Source organism: Megalobrama amblycephala, linkage group LG6 (assembly GCF_018812025.1).
Source record: "Megalobrama amblycephala isolate DHTTF-2021 linkage group LG6, ASM1881202v1, whole genome shotgun sequence".
NCBI classification, from domain to species: Eukaryota; Metazoa; Chordata; class Actinopteri; order Cypriniformes; family Xenocyprididae; genus Megalobrama; species Megalobrama amblycephala.
Genome location: NC_063049.1, coordinates 35659177 through 35679062, shown reverse-complemented (window position 1 = coordinate 35679062; position 19886 = coordinate 35659177). Strand labels below are relative to the sequence as shown.

Genomic DNA, 19886 nt, shown 5'->3' with positions numbered 1-19886 from the left:
TATTTGAAATAATATTTAGTAACATAAATCTTTTTACAGTCACTTTCGATTAATTTAATGTATCCTTGAGTTATAAAAGTATTTGTACTGACCCCAAACTTTTGATTAATAGTGTATGTTTATTAATTTATGGTGAAGTCGTTAAAATATCAGCTGTGCATGTATAAATTTACTAGACCAGAATAAAAATATGAAACATAAAACCACTTTAATTTAATTAAACACACTTTAGAATCTTCATTAAAGTTAGAATAATCTTCACGACTCACAATATTTTGTCTCTTGTTTAAAACCTGAAGGACATCTGTAAACTTGTGATGAAAAAATGTCATCGTTTGATTGCTTTTTGGCAGACAGGTAATAGAAAAGTGCATGTTTACCACAGCAACGGACCAGGTGAGATGTCAATAGCGTAGCATCCATCATTGGTCACCTGTCTTCAACCTTACCATCAATATTCAACCTGATGCCTCATGGCAGCGTGTACTTTCAGCTCATCACTCAAACCAAGCGTTTCCCCAGCTGCTCCAGAGACTGTGCACGTTAATGTGAAGATGCAGATGTTTGACCACACCTGGCAGCTGTCCCTCTTCCCCCTTCTACACGGTGCTTCCCTCCTGTCCGAGCGCACACAGCTCTACCCGGCTCCCCTGCAGATCGTGCGGATATGGGGAATCCTGGTGACTGAGATGAGCTATGTGTTTCCCCCCGGAGTCTCCTGTCCCCCGAGGAGCCACGCTGCCTTCCCATTTTCTCACAGTCACTTCCTCTCCTGTCAACCTGGGAATGTGCTGGCAACCGTCAAACCACAGAGACCAGGAAAACTTTTCCCGTGTGACAGATATAACAACTCGGGGAAACCATTACTGTTCCTGTTTATCATACACTTGCCATTACCTGGCACAAAGGACGGCGTTGCAAATCAGATGCACAAGAAAACAAATCAATCATTCTTCTGCTGATCGTGATTCATGGCACGAACGCTCCTGCATATAGAACAGGATGAATTACGAAGGGATGCACCTGATTATGAGATGTTAAAACGCTTATCGATATTTTCAAGAGCGTTCATTTGAGATGCTCAGGCTTTAAAGAACCCACGTTTAACTGTATGTGGCAAATGATCCCGAATCCACGGCGCATTATCTCAACCCAAATGTGGAAAGAAATGTTATTGCTCAGGGACTTTTAATCTCCCACAACCCTCTGTTCATTTCAGAGCAGTTCCCACCTGGTTTCCATGGCATCTGTCCAACTCACAGCAGGAAAGGAAGCAGATCTCGGCAGTGCTGAGTTCGCCCTCTTCTGGACGGAAGTGAGGGCTCCAATAAGCCCTGGTCTAATTAGCCATGCTGTCAAAACATTTCTGCACAAGTCCTTTAAGAAAACTCTGCTGCATGCTCACGCGGAACTATTCCGAGGGGAGATTTGTTAATTTGGGCTTATGTAACACTGCAGCTTGCTGCCATTATGGGAAAAACAAATGAAAAGGTCAAATGATAGTAAATTCAACCCAAAAGGAACCTCTTAACACAGTTCGGACAACACCCTTTATCCACTAAACGCATTGCACATAAAAAAGACACAACGTGGAACGATTTCCCCTGCTCAGGTCCCATATTTATCAACCAATCGGATTAAATCATTCAAGTACAGAATGAGATGTTTCCAGATATTAAAGATTCAAAACTCAATGCAGTTTTAACCTTTCTTGTAAAGCCATTTGAAATAATAGAGTTAAACATATAAAGCAAGCACCTTTATTTGTTTGAACAGATACATAGATTTATATCGTACACTTTTTTGCTATTTCGTGTTCTTATACATGTACTAACCGTGGTTAAAAAAAGGCAACTGTTAATGGAAACAATGGCAAGTATACAATACAATTAGCAAACATATCAAAATCAGTTTTTACAACATTTTTAGCAACCAATTCTTTCTATTGGTCTGCCATAGTGCAAACTGTGTGGTTTGAAGACAGAGTGTTAGCGTGATATTAACATTCATTCTTACAGTTCCGATGTCTCTGTCTCGAACGCATTTCAACGTGTAGACCGCATTCACAGCGCCTCTGCTTCAAGTCCTTCTCTCCCCTAATGCCGATCTCAATAATACTTCAAGTGTGTAGGCCTGTTCGACAGATGAGTAGTGGACAAAAGCTATGATTAACAATTCGATCTGTGTGTTTATTGCAGTGTATGTGGAAGTTGGCGTCAGATAACTGTATTCAAGCTCTGTTCAATGTTCGAGAGTCCCTCTCTGTTTCTCTTGGATACTCTTCTTAAACAAGCTCACCGGTTACAGCTGTTACAGCAAAGATCTAGATTGTATTTCGGAGTGGTTGCATAATACGATTTTTGTATGTTGTCTGCGTATCCTAATGAGAGTATTCTGACAAGGTGAAAACATGAAATAAAGCAGAGAATGTCGTCCATTTAAATAGTGTCCACTCCCAAGTTCAGCCAGTAGACATTCCTTTAGTATATCCTTGTGACATTGAACTCCTGTGGCAGAGATATTGATTTAGAGGAAAATGACAAAAAACATAGTCAAATGAAGCAGTGCCCAGAGAGTGAGTGAGCGTCCTTCTATTGCACAGTGTCTTGCGGAAAGCACTGATAATGGATGGTGGGTGGTGTGATCAGATGTCCGGGTCTTTGAGACGGATCAAGTCCTGTCTGGGCACTGGTTCACGAGCAGCCACAGCGGTCTACTACCATTGAGGGGATCTTGCCGTAGATGATCTGCTCTTTGCCATTGAAGTAAAGCATGTTGATGGGAGACATCTTGGTGGGGGTGCAGCAGGGCCCGGCGGTGCCTCGCGGATTGGCCTTGTTCACCAGATGGGTGTGGGGATACTTCTGCAGGTGCATGTAGTCGCATTCTCCCGAACAGTAATTCGCCTTATAGCGTTTCGGAGCAATAATCCAGTCCCAGCCGAAGTCCTCGAAGTCCACAGTGAGAGGGTATCTGCAGCATCGAGACTCTGAGGAATTCTCGTCGCAGTCCAGTCCAGAGTCCCTCCGGATTCGCTTTGGGCCCTCTGAGATTTTCACCTCCATAAAGGGGAGCTGTGAGAGAAAGAACCCAAAGAACCAGTGCTTCAGTTTACTCTTGGTACTTTCATATCTGTGGCCTATCGACAACTCTCATCTGACCTCGAAATTGCTTTGTCCAAGCATTAACGAATGCTACAGCTAGCCAATACGGATATGATTAGGAAAGGGAATTAATTTAATGATTCTGGTTCCGATTCCACTTAACAATTCCTGTTCCTTAATGGTGCCATTAAGGATTCTTCTGGTAAAAAAAAAAAAAAATCATTCAATTCATATTGCATTTACTGCCCTCAGCAAATCATGGGATCATTTTAGATTTCAGAAGAATCAATATACAGAAATAAGGCAATACAATTTTTGCTTTTTTAATGACTGTTCTCACACTTTGCATTATATTTATGTTAAAAATACTAAAACATTCTTTTTATAATGTACCACTGATTACCACACAAGTTGTCATGTGAACAACCACTAACTACTCTGATTTAAGTTTCAGGAGCCTTAACGTGATTTTTTTCAGTTTGTTTCGAGTCAGATATGGCGAAAGTAACTTGCGATTCTTTGAGTCAGTTTAAGTCTGTAACCGTTTCGATTGATTCTTAAGTGTTTTTCACGAAAAAGAACCGGCCAATAAGAGTCATTCGTTCGGGAATCGGTGATGAACGCTGTTGATTCATCACAAGAACTAGGTCAAAAGAATCGTTAGTTCTAAAACCGAATTACAGTGGTCGCGCTGTTCGCTTTTGATTCACTCAAAAGAACCGAATTGAAAGAATCATTCGTTCAGGTATCGGGTCCCGAATGTTTCGAGCTCTAAATTCTGTTGTGGTGTTGCGCGCCCCTAAACATGCAAGTAATAAAAATGTGCACACATTTTTGGGTGATTTAAAACAAAATGTTGTTTAACTAGACCATATAATTTCTCGATATTGTCGATTTCTGCTGGCAGAGCTCTGTCTAAAAGCGGCTGTATTGTGTAAAAAAACGCACATTTGGTAACAAAACAGCTCAACTCACCAGTCCATCCTCTCCAGCCTCAGCTGAGGTGACGGCCAAGTCGTTTCCCTTCGCGTCATACGCGTTTATCTCGATGCCCCAGTTGGTCTCCGGTTGTCTTAACCACACCGAGAGCACCTGCTTTACGTCTATACTCTGCCAAGACGTGACTCCTGCGTTCACATCGATCTTCAGGGATCGTATTCGTATGTGTCTTCCTCCGTCCGTAATGGGCATCAGCCGTGATATCTGTAAGAAGACGGTGGTCGCTTCTTCCGCCGGTCTCAGATGAACCCAGAGCTGCGCTCTTACGATCCGGTTCGCTTGGATTTTCGGACTGAAGGAGAAAAAACAACACTTCGGTTTCCGATCTACTTGAACGATGGGGTCGGCTGAAAAACAAAGAAGAGAAAGTAAATCAGAGTGATTATACGGGATCTACTGGTTTTCAGTTTTATTAGCCTATTTAAAGAGGTCCGTGAAATGACGCACTGATATAAATGAAAAGAGACAAAATGTAAAATGTAACTTTTAAAGAAATAACGTTGACTACGCCCACAAAATCAAATACATTAAAGACATAAAGGAGACATTTATATGTAAAATTTTGATCGACAATATAGCCTTTGTAGTTTGTATACATGTAGTTATTTAAAAGGAAAAAAAATGAAAAAGACATGCAAATCATATAGTACATACGGCATTGCAGAAGCCTTTAAAAACGAATGGATCGGCTACAGATATGGTGTCTATATTTAGACACTACATATAAAAGGCGTTACACATAATAGGCTACACATTTTAACCTAAAGATTGGCTAAGATACGAACCGATTTACAGTTTATAGCCTATCACGTGTAGTAAAGGTGAAAACATTTTCTTCTGACCGACGCTGGTGCGCTTTTGCCGCGCTTCCATGTTCAGCGTGCGTAAAATTGCTTTAGCAAGGCTGAGAAAAGAGGGGCACAAAGCCTCAAAAAACAGGAATCGTCTTTATACATCTTAACTGTGCATTTTATGCCCAATAGCTGCCTTGTGGGTGCAACTGGCTTGGCCACAAAGACTGCGTAAAGGGTCTCTCCAAGTAGACATATTCTTTGTCCATTGTTAAGAGGATACATTTACATGAATGAATCTTTGAAATAGATGATCCTTACGCTCTGTGGCCATGGTCATGATGGTCTCTGTGGTGGCATGTTCATCATCCTCTTCCACAGCTCCATCCTTACTGTCATCCCCCAGAACGTCGTACTGATCCAGAAGTTGTTGCAAAGGCGGTGCTTTGGGTAACAGCTGTTTGACCACGTCCCGGCTGATGTTTGGAGCCTGTTTGAGTCGGAGTTTGCTAAGAATTTGGGACTTGATGGCATGCAGTCTCATCAGCTTGCTGTGTTGTCTAAACTCACATGTGGAACACTGCTCGCTTTCCTCCGTGGCTGTGGAAGGCTGCTGGTGCGCCGTTATATCTCCATTACCCACTGGACCACATGCAATTAATACACTTAGAGAAATTAAAACCTGCGTAAAATGCATGTTCCAAGGCGTGCTAGAGGATGTTTGCTATGTTTGATCTGATTTGCTATGGAAATGAACCTCACCACGCACCGGACAAGTAGATGTCATGCTTAAATTCGGCAAGGCTTTTTATACTGCAACTTTGGCCACTCTATTGTGTCGTAAGATTCAATGATTGGCTGAGCTGGCAACAATAAACCTAATGGACAGAGCTGGACTTCTTTCGCAGTTCTTAAAGAGGTATGACACATCTTAGAGGACTCGTGGAGGAACCAGTTGAACTTGAATGCAAATTATGCACATGTATATGAATAATACGCACATTTATTATAATATTTCACAGCCAGCGTACTCCCTGTGTGTCTGTGGTCAAACGCAACTGACTCATAACGTGAAGGCTACATGTGATATTTATGTATATTAAATAATAAGCAACAGAATATTTGTTTTAATAATAAAAACAGGTCATTGCAATATAAGGCACCTTGATACTTGACAGCATGAGCAGCATGTTTTATATATTGTAGGTGATTGGTAGCCCTAACGTGTGAATTATACATGTGAATAACTTGCTAAGATGACAGTTATGTTCTCAAACACTGCCTTTGTGACATTTAGTTTCCCCCTTTCTCATTTTTCTTGTGGTATTTGAAAAAGAGGCATTTGGATAATATTCACGTAGTATCTGTCAATGTAGTGCAGTTTAACTACGTATGTAATTCTTAACAGTAACATGCATATTGAATAATCACAATTCATTTTGTTTGCTTAACACGCTCCCTCATAGTTGCAGCTTCTTTAGTTGTTTAGATCCGTGAGTAAGATACATGGCGCCATCTTGTGGAACGACTTGTGTAAAACGCGTCCTGAATTCTTCACAGTGCGAGTCATTAGGAAAATGATACATAGAAAGAGAGATAGTTAATACGCAAACATAATAAACACAAATATAAAGAATTTTTCTACAACTTCTAATTTATTTCAGGAAACATAAACGTGTTGGATCATTAATTAAAAATTCTGATGATCGCTAAGACTGTTGTTCGTGAAAACCCATTTCCCATGCATTACACAGTTTCTCCTTCTCACATAATAAAATATTTTAAACTCAAATCAATATTTTATGTCCATTTATTTATTAGGCAAGTAGCCGTATAATTAACGGGATAATGTGCGGTCATCCGGTCATTATTGCAAAATAACTCTTTCGCTTGTGCTTGGCGTCTGATCACCCTGTCTGGAAACATTTTGCGATAATGAGACGATCGATGACAGGGCATTATCCCTTACGTAATATCACTTAATATCGCAATATATTTTCGTTTGCGAAAGTAAGATAATGACGGAAATAACTGAAACGGAAGCGCTGAGAAAACTTTATTGATTAAGTTCTAATGGATTTATATATATTTAAAATTTATATTATGCTATTATAATGCATAACATAATATAAAATGATCTAACTTGGAATGATTGTTTATGTAACAACTTTGTTGGACAAAAACTCACAAGCTCACAATTTACTAGTCTGATGAAACATTCACTGAAGGTACTGAATCATGTATGTATCATTGTAGACATATATTTATATTATACCAGATGCGTTTATCTTCTCATATTTCGCTAGTTTCTGGTGGTTCTCGACTACATTATACATCTCTAGGTGGGTCCTCCTAGCATGAAAAAGTTTGGCAAGCAGTATTTGTCTATCTATAGTAGAGAAAACACTCATTCCACTAGGTGGCGACATTGTATTTAAAAAGACAATGAGGCGCAACCTGTGTCTGCGTGTTGCGGTAACCTATTTTTACCCAGTTTACAAACAAATGTTTAGGCAAGGATAGCATGAACTAAATGTGTACGTGAAACAGAAAGAATTTCCCTGCTGCAAATTCTGCATGTCTGAATGAACAGGGAGGAATTCATTAACAACACGGATTAATGCGCTGTCCTGTCACTGGAATGAATGTGAAACGTTATCATCATCATTATATGTGGACTCCGGACGCACATGCTGAATTCTGACCCGACTTATCCTACAAGAGCAAGTTCATCAACATGCTTTCTCATTCTCCTGTGGAGTAACCGAGACTGGTGACGAGGAAGGCGCTTCTGCCTGTTATTAGTGTGGATTTATCGCAGTTTTCCTTTTAAATAACGCATTTCGATGTGGATTAAACGATTTCTTCGATTTTTATATCCATAACATTGACGCTTGCAGCCTGCGGTCCGAAGGGGTATGTACCCACACTGATTATATCACTGGAATGTGCACTTTTAACATTAGATTACTAAAACGGATCATCGTGCATTTTTAAAAATCAGAAATCTCATTTTGAGTTGACCTTGAAGCTCTCTTGACACATGGAATTTACTAGAAAAACGACAAAACTGGAATTTTAATCTCGTTCACCCTGGGTATAACACTGCAACCAGGATATAATCCATCATGATGTTATTAAACTGTTGATCACTTCAGAATTGCAGACAGTGATTGTCGGTTGTCCTTGGCTGATATGCATATGATGTATACGACCGGTTTGAGTAACGAAAATAACTACCGAGAGTAATATTATTATTATTATTATATTTACGGACGACTAAAAGATCTTGTAGATTTAGAATACACACTATTTCTCACAGAATGCGATTTATATTTAAATGAGACATTATCGATGTTGGTATCTGTGTAATAGCAGCAAATGGAGTGAAGCACCGGCTTTCGTTGTGAGGAGAAGTCTGTTAGCTGTCCTCAGGAGCAGCGTTTCATGAGGCAGGCACGAGATAAATGGCTAAACTGTTATAGACGTCCGAATCGTGAACGAATCGTTCTTTAGAGTCGGATCATTTGAATGATTAGGTTGATCCCGTTCACAAAATCAGTCTGAACGATGCGTTCGAAAATCGAACTGAATCGGTCCACAGGTTTTCAAGTCAATAGGATCCTTTTAATGTGAAGCAAATGAACCGGTGTCGCTGATGTGGAGAAAAGCAGATTTAGATTACAAATGAAACATACTATAAAACGTTATCGTGTTTCATGTAAATACAAATTGTTCTAGGTTTTAAATGATTTCATGAGCTGAATCTGAACTGGGCTAAATACGCTTATAAATAGAAAACCCCCATGATTGAACTGAAACGCTATCAGAGCATGTATGATATGTCATACCTCCGCGACACTTGACATTATTACGTGTTCGCGTAAAAAGAACCTCTGAATCTTTTTAAATGGCTCTTCTTTGGTTTAAGAAAAAAAGATTAAGTGGATTCACGGAAATTAGTCGGACTTGCCATCATTAATAAATAGCATATCTAGTCATGCTATTTAAATACCATATTTAAGCACTTGCAGTTATATATTTTTCTTTATACTGCCTCTTGAGGAAATCCTCATTCCTGTGAAAATCAAGTCATTACAGTGTCATAGACAAGGTTGCCAAGACACTGAAAAAAGTCATCATGAAAATATATATAGCCAGGCAAAGACAAGCAATAACTCACTGAAAACATGCGTCTTCTTCACACAGGGCAAGTGTGAGAACGCTATACATCATGGCTGACCATCTGGAGTGTCTCAACTACACTTTGTACAGAAATACCTACATCCTAGCTTCTTACCCATACAAAACCCTATAAACTGCCAACCAAGGGAATATAACCTCTGTATCACGCCATTTTTGCATCTCTTCCCCTCACTGCTTTCAAATCAATGCTACATTATTTATATCATGGGATGCATGAAATCCAAGCACCGCGACCCTACTCAGAATTCCAGCTCATCGGAGAAAGTGGATGGCAAGTCAGGAAAGCAAGGAGATAAAGCTGCTCTAGTTTTCTCAGAGATCGGCTCCATGGAGGACTCAGTAGGGGTCAATCCGGTACTGCTGGACTATGCCCAGAGACTCTCAGAGGAAATTGTGGCCCGGGCGGTACAACAATGGGCAGAGGTGGACAGCCGGTATAGTGACATCCCCTACATTGAATGTGATGTGCCATAAGTTTTTAACTCTGTGTATTAAGATTGGATTGGACTGGCTCACTCTGTATGTACTGTAAAGGAAAGCTTTCAGATCGACAAATGAAGGCCAGTGGAGAATCATGTGATTTTGGGAAGATGTTCTTTGGCTCTCTGAAAATCTCTTTATAGGATTCACATGAAATATTCAGCCATTTTTTTGTGTTTTCTTAAGAAATGGCCATGGAGCTGTTATATTACAAGACAGCATCTTTTTATGTCTCTTGTTTACCCTCAAAGCCCAGTTGTTTAATTGGAGAGTCCCTGAAATTGTGCAAAGGCCACAGTCATCCCAACCATGTTAATTATAGACTTCATCTTTTTGCCTTTAGTATTTCATGTTTATGTGGCTCAGCACATCAGACAGTACCTCATTTCTATTTTCCATCCATCCATCCATCCATCCATCCATCCATCGGTGTGGTCACATTGGCTTTCTGCAAAATTTTATAGGGGGAAAAAGGTTCATTGTCTGTTGCCACTTCAATCCAAGTCACTTTCAAATCAAGCAGCTTTCTGTTGGTCAACATACATAGTAAATTTGAGTGATCAACTTGTACCTGTAGAGAAATCTACATGGGGAAATCTTTCGCCCTCAGGTGAAATTCTCAATCACCTATTTAAATGACTGGATTTTTGCCATGGCTTTCGCTGAACACACATTTACACATGTACAGAGCATCTGCTCAGGGGTCACAGTTTGTCTTTAAGGGGCCAGTGCTGGCTTTTAGGGATCAATAAGTGTACGTTACTTCACCGCTAACCTTTTTTTGACATGACAACTGTCACCTGTAATTCCTGGTACAAAATCAACAACTTTGTGGTCACTATGGCCAGACATTATTTATCAATGACACATTCTTAGATTTAGAGATGTTTAAAGATGTTAATCAATCTGTATCCTCATGATGATGGCATGAGACAATACATTCAAGGGGAAGGATTACATCCATCCATCCATCCTCCCAAAATTTGTGTATCAAGCCATTATATAATTTTGTTAATAGAAGTTTTCTTCTGTGCAGATCAAATATGCAATTCTTAAAGTTTTAAAAAGAAACTGAAAATTACATATTGCTACCAAGACTGCCAAACCCCTTGCTAAGAGAAAGAAAAAATTCAGACTGGGGACCAAACACGCCAATGTCCTTAATGATCGTTAATACAAGCACAATTACTCTTCTGGTAGTGTTTTAACAGCTGCTCACCAATGCTTTTTATTGATGGATATATTGGCACTTCTGAATCTTGTGCCATGCTGTCAGGTAGCCAGAATCCCTTTAATGATTTCCAGATCAATAGAGTGCAACAGTTGGGTTCTGGAAGTAAAAATCACATTAGTTTTCTCCATAGAGATCGATTTTTAATGATAAATGTATAAAGCTTTTAAAATCTACCTGAGCTCTGAGGTGGTTAAGTGATGATTTATGCTTCTTCACAAGTCAGTGTGATTTCAACTACATTAAAAAAAACCTTAAATTCAGAGGGAAGGATCTACTTAATCATAAGGTTACCATGAAAACCTGTTCTGAAGGAACTCACCAGTGACCACCTGAATCCTGTAATCAAATAAATCTCTCAAAGAACCTATATTTTTGTATATGTCAGAATATGTTGTGATTAACTTAAAATTTAAGCTCATAGTTTTGTACCTTTGACTTGTTTTTCAGATTGTCAAACACTTTTTTTGCTTCAAATAAAAGGTTGTTGTTGGAGCTGGCAGTTTGGTTCATGGCTTTAAACTCTTTACTGAGGAACTTTTTCAAATCCCTATGGAGAACATGAATGAGAAAATTACTTCCGGAACCAAGGCCACTGAAGAAGTGGGTAGTCACTGTTAAGAGCAAGGACTGCACTTTGACCATTTTACTTTTGCATAGAAAGTCATAAATGCAGAGTGAAATCTTATGATATGAAAGAAGGACTTAAAGTGGTATATTTTGTGAGGCCTTTTAGCACATTACTGAATGTGCTCAGAGTAGAACTTCAGTATATGTCAGTATCTCAAAGTACAATCAGTACAAGATTCACGGTGTTCATTACTCTCCTTATCTTCCTTAATTATAATAGGCCAAATAGAAAAAGGTTACATTTGGTTTAGGATGAACTAACAAAAGTGTGCGATCATGTATCACAGAAAAATATGCTTCAAATAAATGAATTAAATAAATAAAATACACTGCAGTCAGACTACATTTGTACCAGCTTGTACTGTCGAGCTGATTTCTCCTGAGATCTCCATCTTATAAATGTTTGATGAGGTGCTGATGATTCTAACCAAAATGGTTGTCTTTCATATTTCAGTGTATAATTCAGACAGAATTGTTTTACCTGTAAACTGTGCAATCTTAGTTCTGTAACCTAAAGAAAAGGGAAAAAACACTGCTACGCCAATAAATAAAACCATGGCCTTCCTTGATACCTCAGCTGTTACCTTCTTTCAGTTTCTTCTGTTTCATATTTATCACATAACTTGGTAACACGACAGAACTACTTTAAAAAATGGCCTTTATCATATGGTCCTTCAGTCCAAGTCTGGGATTTTTCTCCATTCTCCATGGGAATTTTATTGTTGTTTTAGCATCCACCAGGTGAAAATCGTAAGTCTGATTGCTTCGAAAGGAATAGCAAACCTCTCCACAAAATGTCATACAATTTGAGGTACTGTAACATTCATGTCCGTGAACACAAGTGGCGTGCCTAACTTTACTACTTAGGGTTAGGGCAGAACTCTATCCCCGAGTATTTTCTAATTAGCTCAATGAATGCAGAAAATCAGATTTTTTTTTACACTGTTTGTTTTATTGAGAGGTGCTGTGGGCATGTTAATTGTATGGCATATTTACAATCTTTTTATGTTTTGTTTTTGCACAAATATAGGTCACACACCTTTTATGAGCATCCACAGATATATGAACAAAGCAGAGGAGATCGAATCATTTGAATTCAAGGCATCACAGTTGTCTCGACATTTTTATTCTGTCAGATTTGATACGTCTATAGTCTAGGCCAGTAGAACTGCTTGTGCAGTAAACAGTGTGGTTAATGGTAGTCATACTGCATGCACCACATGACAATACTTTAATCCCGCCAAATTGAATCGTGGCCAGGGTATGTGTTAAGGTTGTCAAGGTTAATCATGGATTACAGAATGTGCAAAAATAATTGTCTGCCATTCTTTTCCACAGGGTTTACACAGTAAATGATTACACAGTATGGAGGAAAATGACACCTCTAAGAATTAAGTACGCAAGATATGATTCCCAGCACCTCACACTGACAAGTCTGCTGTAAATTCATATTGTCATATAGTTCACCCAAAATGGAAATGCTGTCATTATTTACTCACCATGTCATTTCAAATATTTTTTTCTGTGGAACACAAAATTAGAATATTTGTAGAACCTTATTCTAGTTCATTTTATATAATAACCTGCATGAAAACTGTAAGATTAAAAGCATGTCTGAAATGGGGTTGCGTAAATAATTGCATAATTTACATTTTTGGGTGAACTTTTCCTTTAAAATATGACTAGGGTGCTCTCAATTGATTAGCTTATTTTAAATGCCATTTCTCAGTGGAGAAAAGAAAACTCCCTAAACCTCTGAATTTCCTCAAGAAACCAGCATTTTTCATTTCAACACAAGGATCAGCAGATCTGTGCAGAAGTCTCAGAGGAGCGTTTGCTTTAGCTGTAAGCAGCAGAATTATTTTTGCATTTGTCAGTTCTGCTGACAGATATAACAATGCAGATTTCTTTGATAAATTTCAGAGGTTTATAAAAGCAACTTGCAGGATTTTTGACGGGAGTTTCTATAGTTTGAGATCTCTTTCACCCAGGGAGCTGAAGCATTCTTCTACAGCCTGCTCTGAGACCTCGGACAGGGTAGAAGGTTTCCACTTCGGACTCTGGTCTTTATCGATTAGAACTGTGAGTAGAGAGGAAAACAAATCTGTAAGTTATGCATTGACCCTATTCTGGGGTTGTAAATTAGTCAGGTGAGTGGAGGTGGCCATGAATGTCATACAAGTAAAAGCACTTTAATTTTATTATTACCATTAACAGACATATAATGCTTATACAATGCTCTATTTTTCATTCATTCAGAAATTTCAATTCAGTTCCTGAATTTAAATTGAATTGAGGAAGCAAACAGGATGTGGAAGTGTAATTTGAATTTAAATTGTTAAAATGTAATGAAATTTTAAAAAACAAACAAACAAATTTATCTTGTGTTTTTTTAAATAACAAAAATATGAATTACAGATAAACATGCTATCGTGGACACATGGAGTATTTCCAGAAAAGAATTAGATGAATGATTGAAATTCCATTTACAGAAATATGTAACATAAATATGCGTTACATTTAGTAAATTAGAAAATTTTTATATTATCGATTACTGTGGAAGAACAGAATGATTTGGTCCAAAATCCTGTGGGTGTGGCCAATTTAAATTTCAAACAATGACTTGAAAGGGAGTCAATTCTTAAATTAATTTTGGCCTAACCCTTTAACACCAACTTTTGATTTGGTACACCAACAAATTTACTAATATGTGAATTTCTCACGAAAATGTGCATCTCACCTGCTCTGACTCCCTCATAAAAATCGTGGCCTCTCTGCAAAGCAAGAGTAAAAACTCATGACATGAATAACACAAATACTTCCCCTAAACTAATAAGCGGCATACTGTGAAAAAAGCACCAAATTAGCTTTAGCTGATTTGATTTAGGTAACGAAATGATAAAGCATTGCATTTACATAAAATTGCATTACATACCATACAGGCCTGACTGAGTCTATACTCCATCACCAGCACCTCCTGCAAACTCATTCTCGCTCCTTCCTGAATCTGCCTGAAAGTTAACTTCAGAGAGGTTGGTGACATTTTGGCCAGAATCTGTAAAATTCAAAAACCCAAATTTCATTAATGAAAAATAAATAAATATCAATTAAAATATCTGATATAGCTATCTAAATGCAAGTTAATCTGAAGTGGACAATAAAATAAAATAAAAAATTAGTGTGAGCCAAATAAAGGTTTGAGCCCCGGCTGAGCCATTAGTCCTTTCTGTGTGGAGTTTGCATGTTCTCCCCATGTCAGCGTGGGTTTCCTCTGGGTGGTTCCGGTTTCCCCCACACTGTCCAAAGACATGCAGGTCGATTGGATATGCCAAATTGGCTGTAGGAGTGTGAGTGAGTGTGTCCCAGCACTCTCAGTGCTGGGTTGTGTCGGGAAGGGCATCCGACATAAAACCTGTGCCAAATCCAATGTGTGTGTGTGGATAATTCTGATCAAGCGGACCCTGCAAATGAGCGGAACTAACGTGAGGAAATATAGTGTGAGCGGGGGAGAACATGAAATGATCCACACAAGACCATAAGGTACAAACAAGGAGTTTGCACAAGGGCAATGGCCAAGTGTACTGTTGATAAAAAGAGGCCACATATGAGCAGAGGACCAGTCTATGAACAGCCTCATGATTAAAGAGAAGCTTGCATGACCTGCTCTGACATAAAACCCTCACATTCAATGCAAACGGTATGTTCTTCTGTTTATATCAATGTCACTTTGTATAATACAGCATAATTAAAGTATTGTGATTATTTGTATTGTAACTTTGTTTAGGACAAAAACAGAAAACAGGATTTGACTTAATAAAATAGAAGTCCACACATTTACTGAACAACAGAAATGTTCGAAAATGAAACGTCATAATGTCAAACATCAATTTGCTTTCTACAGCTCACTCTAAAAGTGATGCATGGCAAAGTAGTGCTATGGGAGGAAAAACAGAATGGCTTTGAAATACTAATGAGGTATAATATGATTCAGGGCCCATTACGCAATACTAGAGAGGGTTTGCATGCAGCCGAGAGCATGCAGACCTCAAATGAGAACCCATACGTGCTCATTGTGTTTATCTCGCCAAATATCCCGGAAACCATCACACTCTTAATCCAGATGCAGGAGCAGGATGTGGAAACACTCCTGTATGAAGAACAACAAGGCAAACCCTGACATGGCCTTTTGCAGTGCCATTTTATGAGGTTCATAAAATATCACTTGCACTTGGGACTTAGAATGAATAAATGGCTCGCCTTCATGCAGGGACGAAGCATGAGATATACCTTGCGTCTGAATATGCCTACGTCTATATTATTTAGTAGGTAAAACAGAATGTGAGCCATAGTATTCATAAAATAGTAGATAAAAAGTACCTGGATGACATACTAATTCTGAAGTGCACATCCAGTGGACACTTTACTCTCCCATGAGGCCTCGGGAGAGGATTTGTGAATGGCAGTGAAGCGACGCAACTGATGCCGTAGGTCACATGACAATGACAACATGGCGGAAGTAGTACGTCCAAATTTCATTCATACTACGCACATTTATACTATATAGCATGGTTGCGAAGCAAGTTTCAAACCTAATGTAGTACTTACTATACAGTATGGTTTCGGATTATTTCGGACAATAGATTTGTTTTTAATAAACAATGCAAAATTATATTTGAAATACTAACTATTTGATATTGATTTGTATATACTCTGTATATACACACCCATTTACTGAAAAGATTTTTAATGTGTTTGAAAAAAGTTTCTTATTTTTATTCTGCATTTCTTTGATCATTAATACAGTAAAAACAGTAATATTGGAAAATATCATTACAATTTACTGTTTTCTATTTTAAAATGTCCTTTATTCCTGGCAAAGCTGAATTTTCAGCAGCCATTACTCTAGTCTTAAGTGTCACATGATCCTTTAGTGCTCAAGTAACATTTATTATTATGAATGTTGAAAAAAAGTTGTGCTGCTTAATATTTTCATGAAATATCTACTTCTCATAACATACATTAAAAAGTTCAAAATAACAGCATTTATATGAAATAGGAATTGCTTTTGTTCAATGTAATGCATCATTATTGATTATATATTAAACATTTCAGCTCATTAAAACATATGTTAATATTACATTTATGACACCTGAAAAAAGCAAGTTTGAGTTTGTCAAATAAAAGAAGTGAGAAAAAAAAAATTAATTTGGTACGGGTCTTACCTGCATGTTAATTTACTCTGCTAATTAATGGAATAATTCAACAAAAAAAAAAGAAAATGTGAAAATTGTCAATTTATTCACCTCATGTCATTTCAAACCTGTATAACCTTTCTTTTTTCCTGTAAAATACATCCTGGCCATTCTTTTCAATATAATATAATATAAAAGTGAATGAGGACTGGGGCTGTAAAACTTCAAAGTAACAGATAACATCATAAAAGTATCATAAAAGCGGTCTAAATGACAGTATGCACTATATTCCATAGACTTCTGAAGTCATAAGTTTTGTGTGAGGACAAGACAATATAAATTGTTAATCACAAAGTTTGTGTTGCACGGAACGGAAGAAAGAAAGTCTTAAGGGTTTGGAAATGACATTGGGTTGAGTAAATGTTTTTCACTTTTGTGTGAACTAATTTTTCTTTTTCTTCTAATGTTTTTAGTCACCATCCCTGAATTCACCTCAGTCTGTTTGAGTGCAAAAGCAGAGCCATCTTTCTTAAGGTTCTCCATGATCTCCTCCACACTTCCAGCTGAAAAGAGCCTGAAACAATAGAACAATAATTAGGGTGACCAGATAGCCTGACGTGGTCATACTCAATTCTAGTCAGAATATGAGTCTGATACTGCTCCATTGGGCTTTGATTATGGGGGTGTATTTCAACCGATCCAGGAAAGACCTCAATTGGATAGACCTACAACCAATCAGAGCTACAGAGTAAGTGACGTATGTTGAGCGACGCATAGTTGTCAACAGAACTCTTCTTAGCGACCATCGGGGCCACTGATAAATCAAACTTTTGCCGAATCCCGTAGGAAGGACGGCAAAGACATCTTTCCCATCGACAAATGCCTTGATCACGGTCCTCTGTTCCTCTTTTAAAATTAATGCGCTGTCGATATCTTCTGTAACGGACGCGATGGCGGAATCTACACATCTCAGTTCTTCAACAACAGCCATCATTGTTGTAAACTAATTGACCTTTCGCAAAGACTCGCCCCCCTTAGTTACTGTTGCTTTGTCCGACAAGCCGTGGCGCTGTCACGCCACACAGAGTGGAGCGAAGAGGAAACTGACAACACATCGACAGACGAGACAGAGCTGGTTACTTATGATATTAAACAAAGTCCCAGCTTTCAAACTGTGTAGTTATTTAAAAAATTCAAACAATAAAAACCGTTTTGTGGCTCTTTAATGTGTTGTGACCATGATCGTGACAGATTGCTGTAGCGCCTCAGCTCAAGAGGCTCGTTAACCGATCATCTCTTCCTACTAGTCCATTTATAGCATCAAATAAACATGAATGAACATGAGAATGAATGTTGTTTCAAACGCGGAAAGACGTCAGTATGCACAATTTTTCAAGTTTAACTCCACCGATGTTAATCTTCTAACTCCTGACTGCTTTGACGGACAAAATGGCGGATGCGGCGTTCTGATTGGTTAGATCGCTTGTCAATCAAACTCCCCAAGCGTTCTCTGATGACGTGGGCGGTTATGTAACCGCAGATAGCCTGTCCATCATCGATTAAAGCCCGCCCTGGCAATTTGATTGGCTCGGCCTTCTGGGAGCCGAGCATAATTACTCCACAATGGATCGAGTCCAGACCGAACTTCCAGTCCAAAAAATGTTGTGGGCGGGGTTCGGGCTGGCACCCAGGCTAGTGACCAGACTTCTCATGGTGGAATACGGGACGGGTGAGCAAGGAGTGGGCAGTATGACCATGATATGAGAAATGTTCACTATATCTATATCTATATCTATATCTATATTTAACGATCCCAGTTTTCTCAGAGCGCTTCTGGTGTGTGTCATTCAGTGCGATTCCGCCTATCCAGCCTTCACTAACGGCAAGTTAATCAATAACGAATTGTGATTGGATGGTAATTTTGTTCTACGACAAATTGATTGGGCTGTTCTGTGACAGAACACTTCTACTACTCATTCTATGATTACCCAGTCATAAAGAAATTAGATGAAATATGGGACAAAACATGATTTTTTTCTTAAGATGGGACACTAAAAATGGAGCTAAAATACGGGACTGTCCCGGGAAAAACGGGACGTCTGGTCACCCTAACAATAATGAAATATACAGAGTCAGCCCTGCAAACACAATCTGTGAAAGTTTTATTGCATCATTTTCAAACAGGCAAGCCAAATTAGTCATCAGATTTAATCCTGGGACAGCAGATTAGTGCAGCATCAAATGACGTTACATAAGGCTCATATGCAATGCAGAGTCAAACTCCACAAAAACAGGTAAACAAGGGGTTTATAGGCTCATGAATAATTTGTTAATTTGTTCCACTAAACACTGGAAGGAAAGACGCAAAGACAATGCAGCACACGCTCCGGTCACGGTGGAAACTAAGTTTTGGAGCGTGTCCAGTGTTTATCAGTCTGATCATTTCAGGCCTTTGATCAACATACCCAACTTTTCCCCTGCACATAGAATTATGGGCCTTTCAGAGTGGCAAAAATTGTCTGGAAGCCTCAAAGTTTTACCAGCACCTGAAGGCTAAAGCTTATCCAGCGAAACAGACACAAACCCAGAAGTATAACTAATCGGTTCCAAAAGTGTGAAGTCTACTGATGTCAAGCCAGCACGGTTCATGCAGTTGATTTAGACTTACAGTGACCACACTGTCACCTTCTCGGTATGCAAAACAGTGCGATACATTTATAAATTATTAAATTATTGCACCATTCATACATTAATCAATTCCGATTAATACTAGGGCTGGGAGATATAGCTAAAAATATACACTACCTTTCAAAGGGCAGTAAAAATTATTTTTTTTTTAAAGAAATTAATAGATTTATAATAAATTAATCAAAAGTGACAGTACAGACATTTATAATGTTACAAAAGATTTCTATTTGACACTGAAGACTGGAGTAATGATGCTGAAAATAAATTACATTTTAAAATATATCAGTCCCTCCAGAAAAATTATGTTATTATGCGATCGCCTGATTTAATGCATAATCAGCCAAAGTCTGCATATTTATGCGGGGGTCGCATTTTTTCAAATACGCCGCACTTTCGCCGCATAAATTGCAGATTTCAGCAAGCAAAATATGCGGGGCTAGCATGATTTCATAATCCCTATATTTTCGTTGCAAAAAAGTCACATATATCTTAGTAGAAAGTTGAAAAATGTTGCGTTTACTTCACACAAGCCCCATTATTTTCCCCCTATTGCCATGGGAACCTT

At 38.5% G+C, this 19886-nt stretch overlaps 3 protein-coding genes across 4 annotated transcripts in view; 1 reads left to right on the top strand and 2 right to left on the bottom strand.

Moving 5' to 3' along the window:
- Positions 1–1746: 1746 nt before the first annotated feature.
- On the bottom strand, positions 1747–5726 carry mstnb (myostatin b). Its single transcript, XM_048194351.1, has 3 exons — positions 5216–5726; positions 4080–4450; positions 1747–3074 (listed from the first exon to the last, which is right to left on the bottom strand). Exons 1-3 carry the CDS (start codon positions 5589–5591, stop codon positions 2694–2696), a joined length of 1128 nt encoding a protein of 375 aa, XP_048050308.1. The 5' UTR covers positions 5592–5726; the 3' UTR covers positions 1747–2693.
- LOC125270597 (small membrane A-kinase anchor protein) lies at positions 4334–12012 on the top strand. Of its 2 annotated transcripts, none has more exons than XM_048194353.1 (2): positions 4334–4471; positions 9104–12012. In XM_048194353.1, the coding sequence occupies exon 2, from the start codon at positions 9305–9307 to the stop codon at positions 9572–9574; it is 270 nt and encodes an 89-aa protein (XP_048050310.1). In that variant the 5' UTR covers positions 4334–4471; positions 9104–9304; the 3' UTR covers positions 9575–12012. The 2 variants fall into 2 exon arrangements, with proteins under 2 accessions (XP_048050310.1, XP_048050309.1); XM_048194352.1 differs by lacking the exon at positions 4334–4471 and adding an exon at positions 6114–7810.
- Positions 12013–12371: 359 nt separating this feature from the next.
- Positions 12372–19886, bottom strand: part of hibch (3-hydroxyisobutyryl-CoA hydrolase) — a 36326-nt gene continuing 28811 nt past the window's right edge. The window contains exons 11-14 of the mRNA XM_048194350.1: positions 17126–17207; positions 14377–14496; positions 14182–14215; positions 12372–13521 (exon numbers count right to left, since the gene is read on the bottom strand). Coding sequence (XP_048050307.1) covers positions 13406–13521; positions 14182–14215; positions 14377–14496; positions 17126–17207 — 352 coding nt within the window. The 3' untranslated portion in view covers positions 12372–13405. The remainder of the gene's footprint in view (positions 13522–14181; positions 14216–14376; positions 14497–17125; positions 17208–19886) is intronic.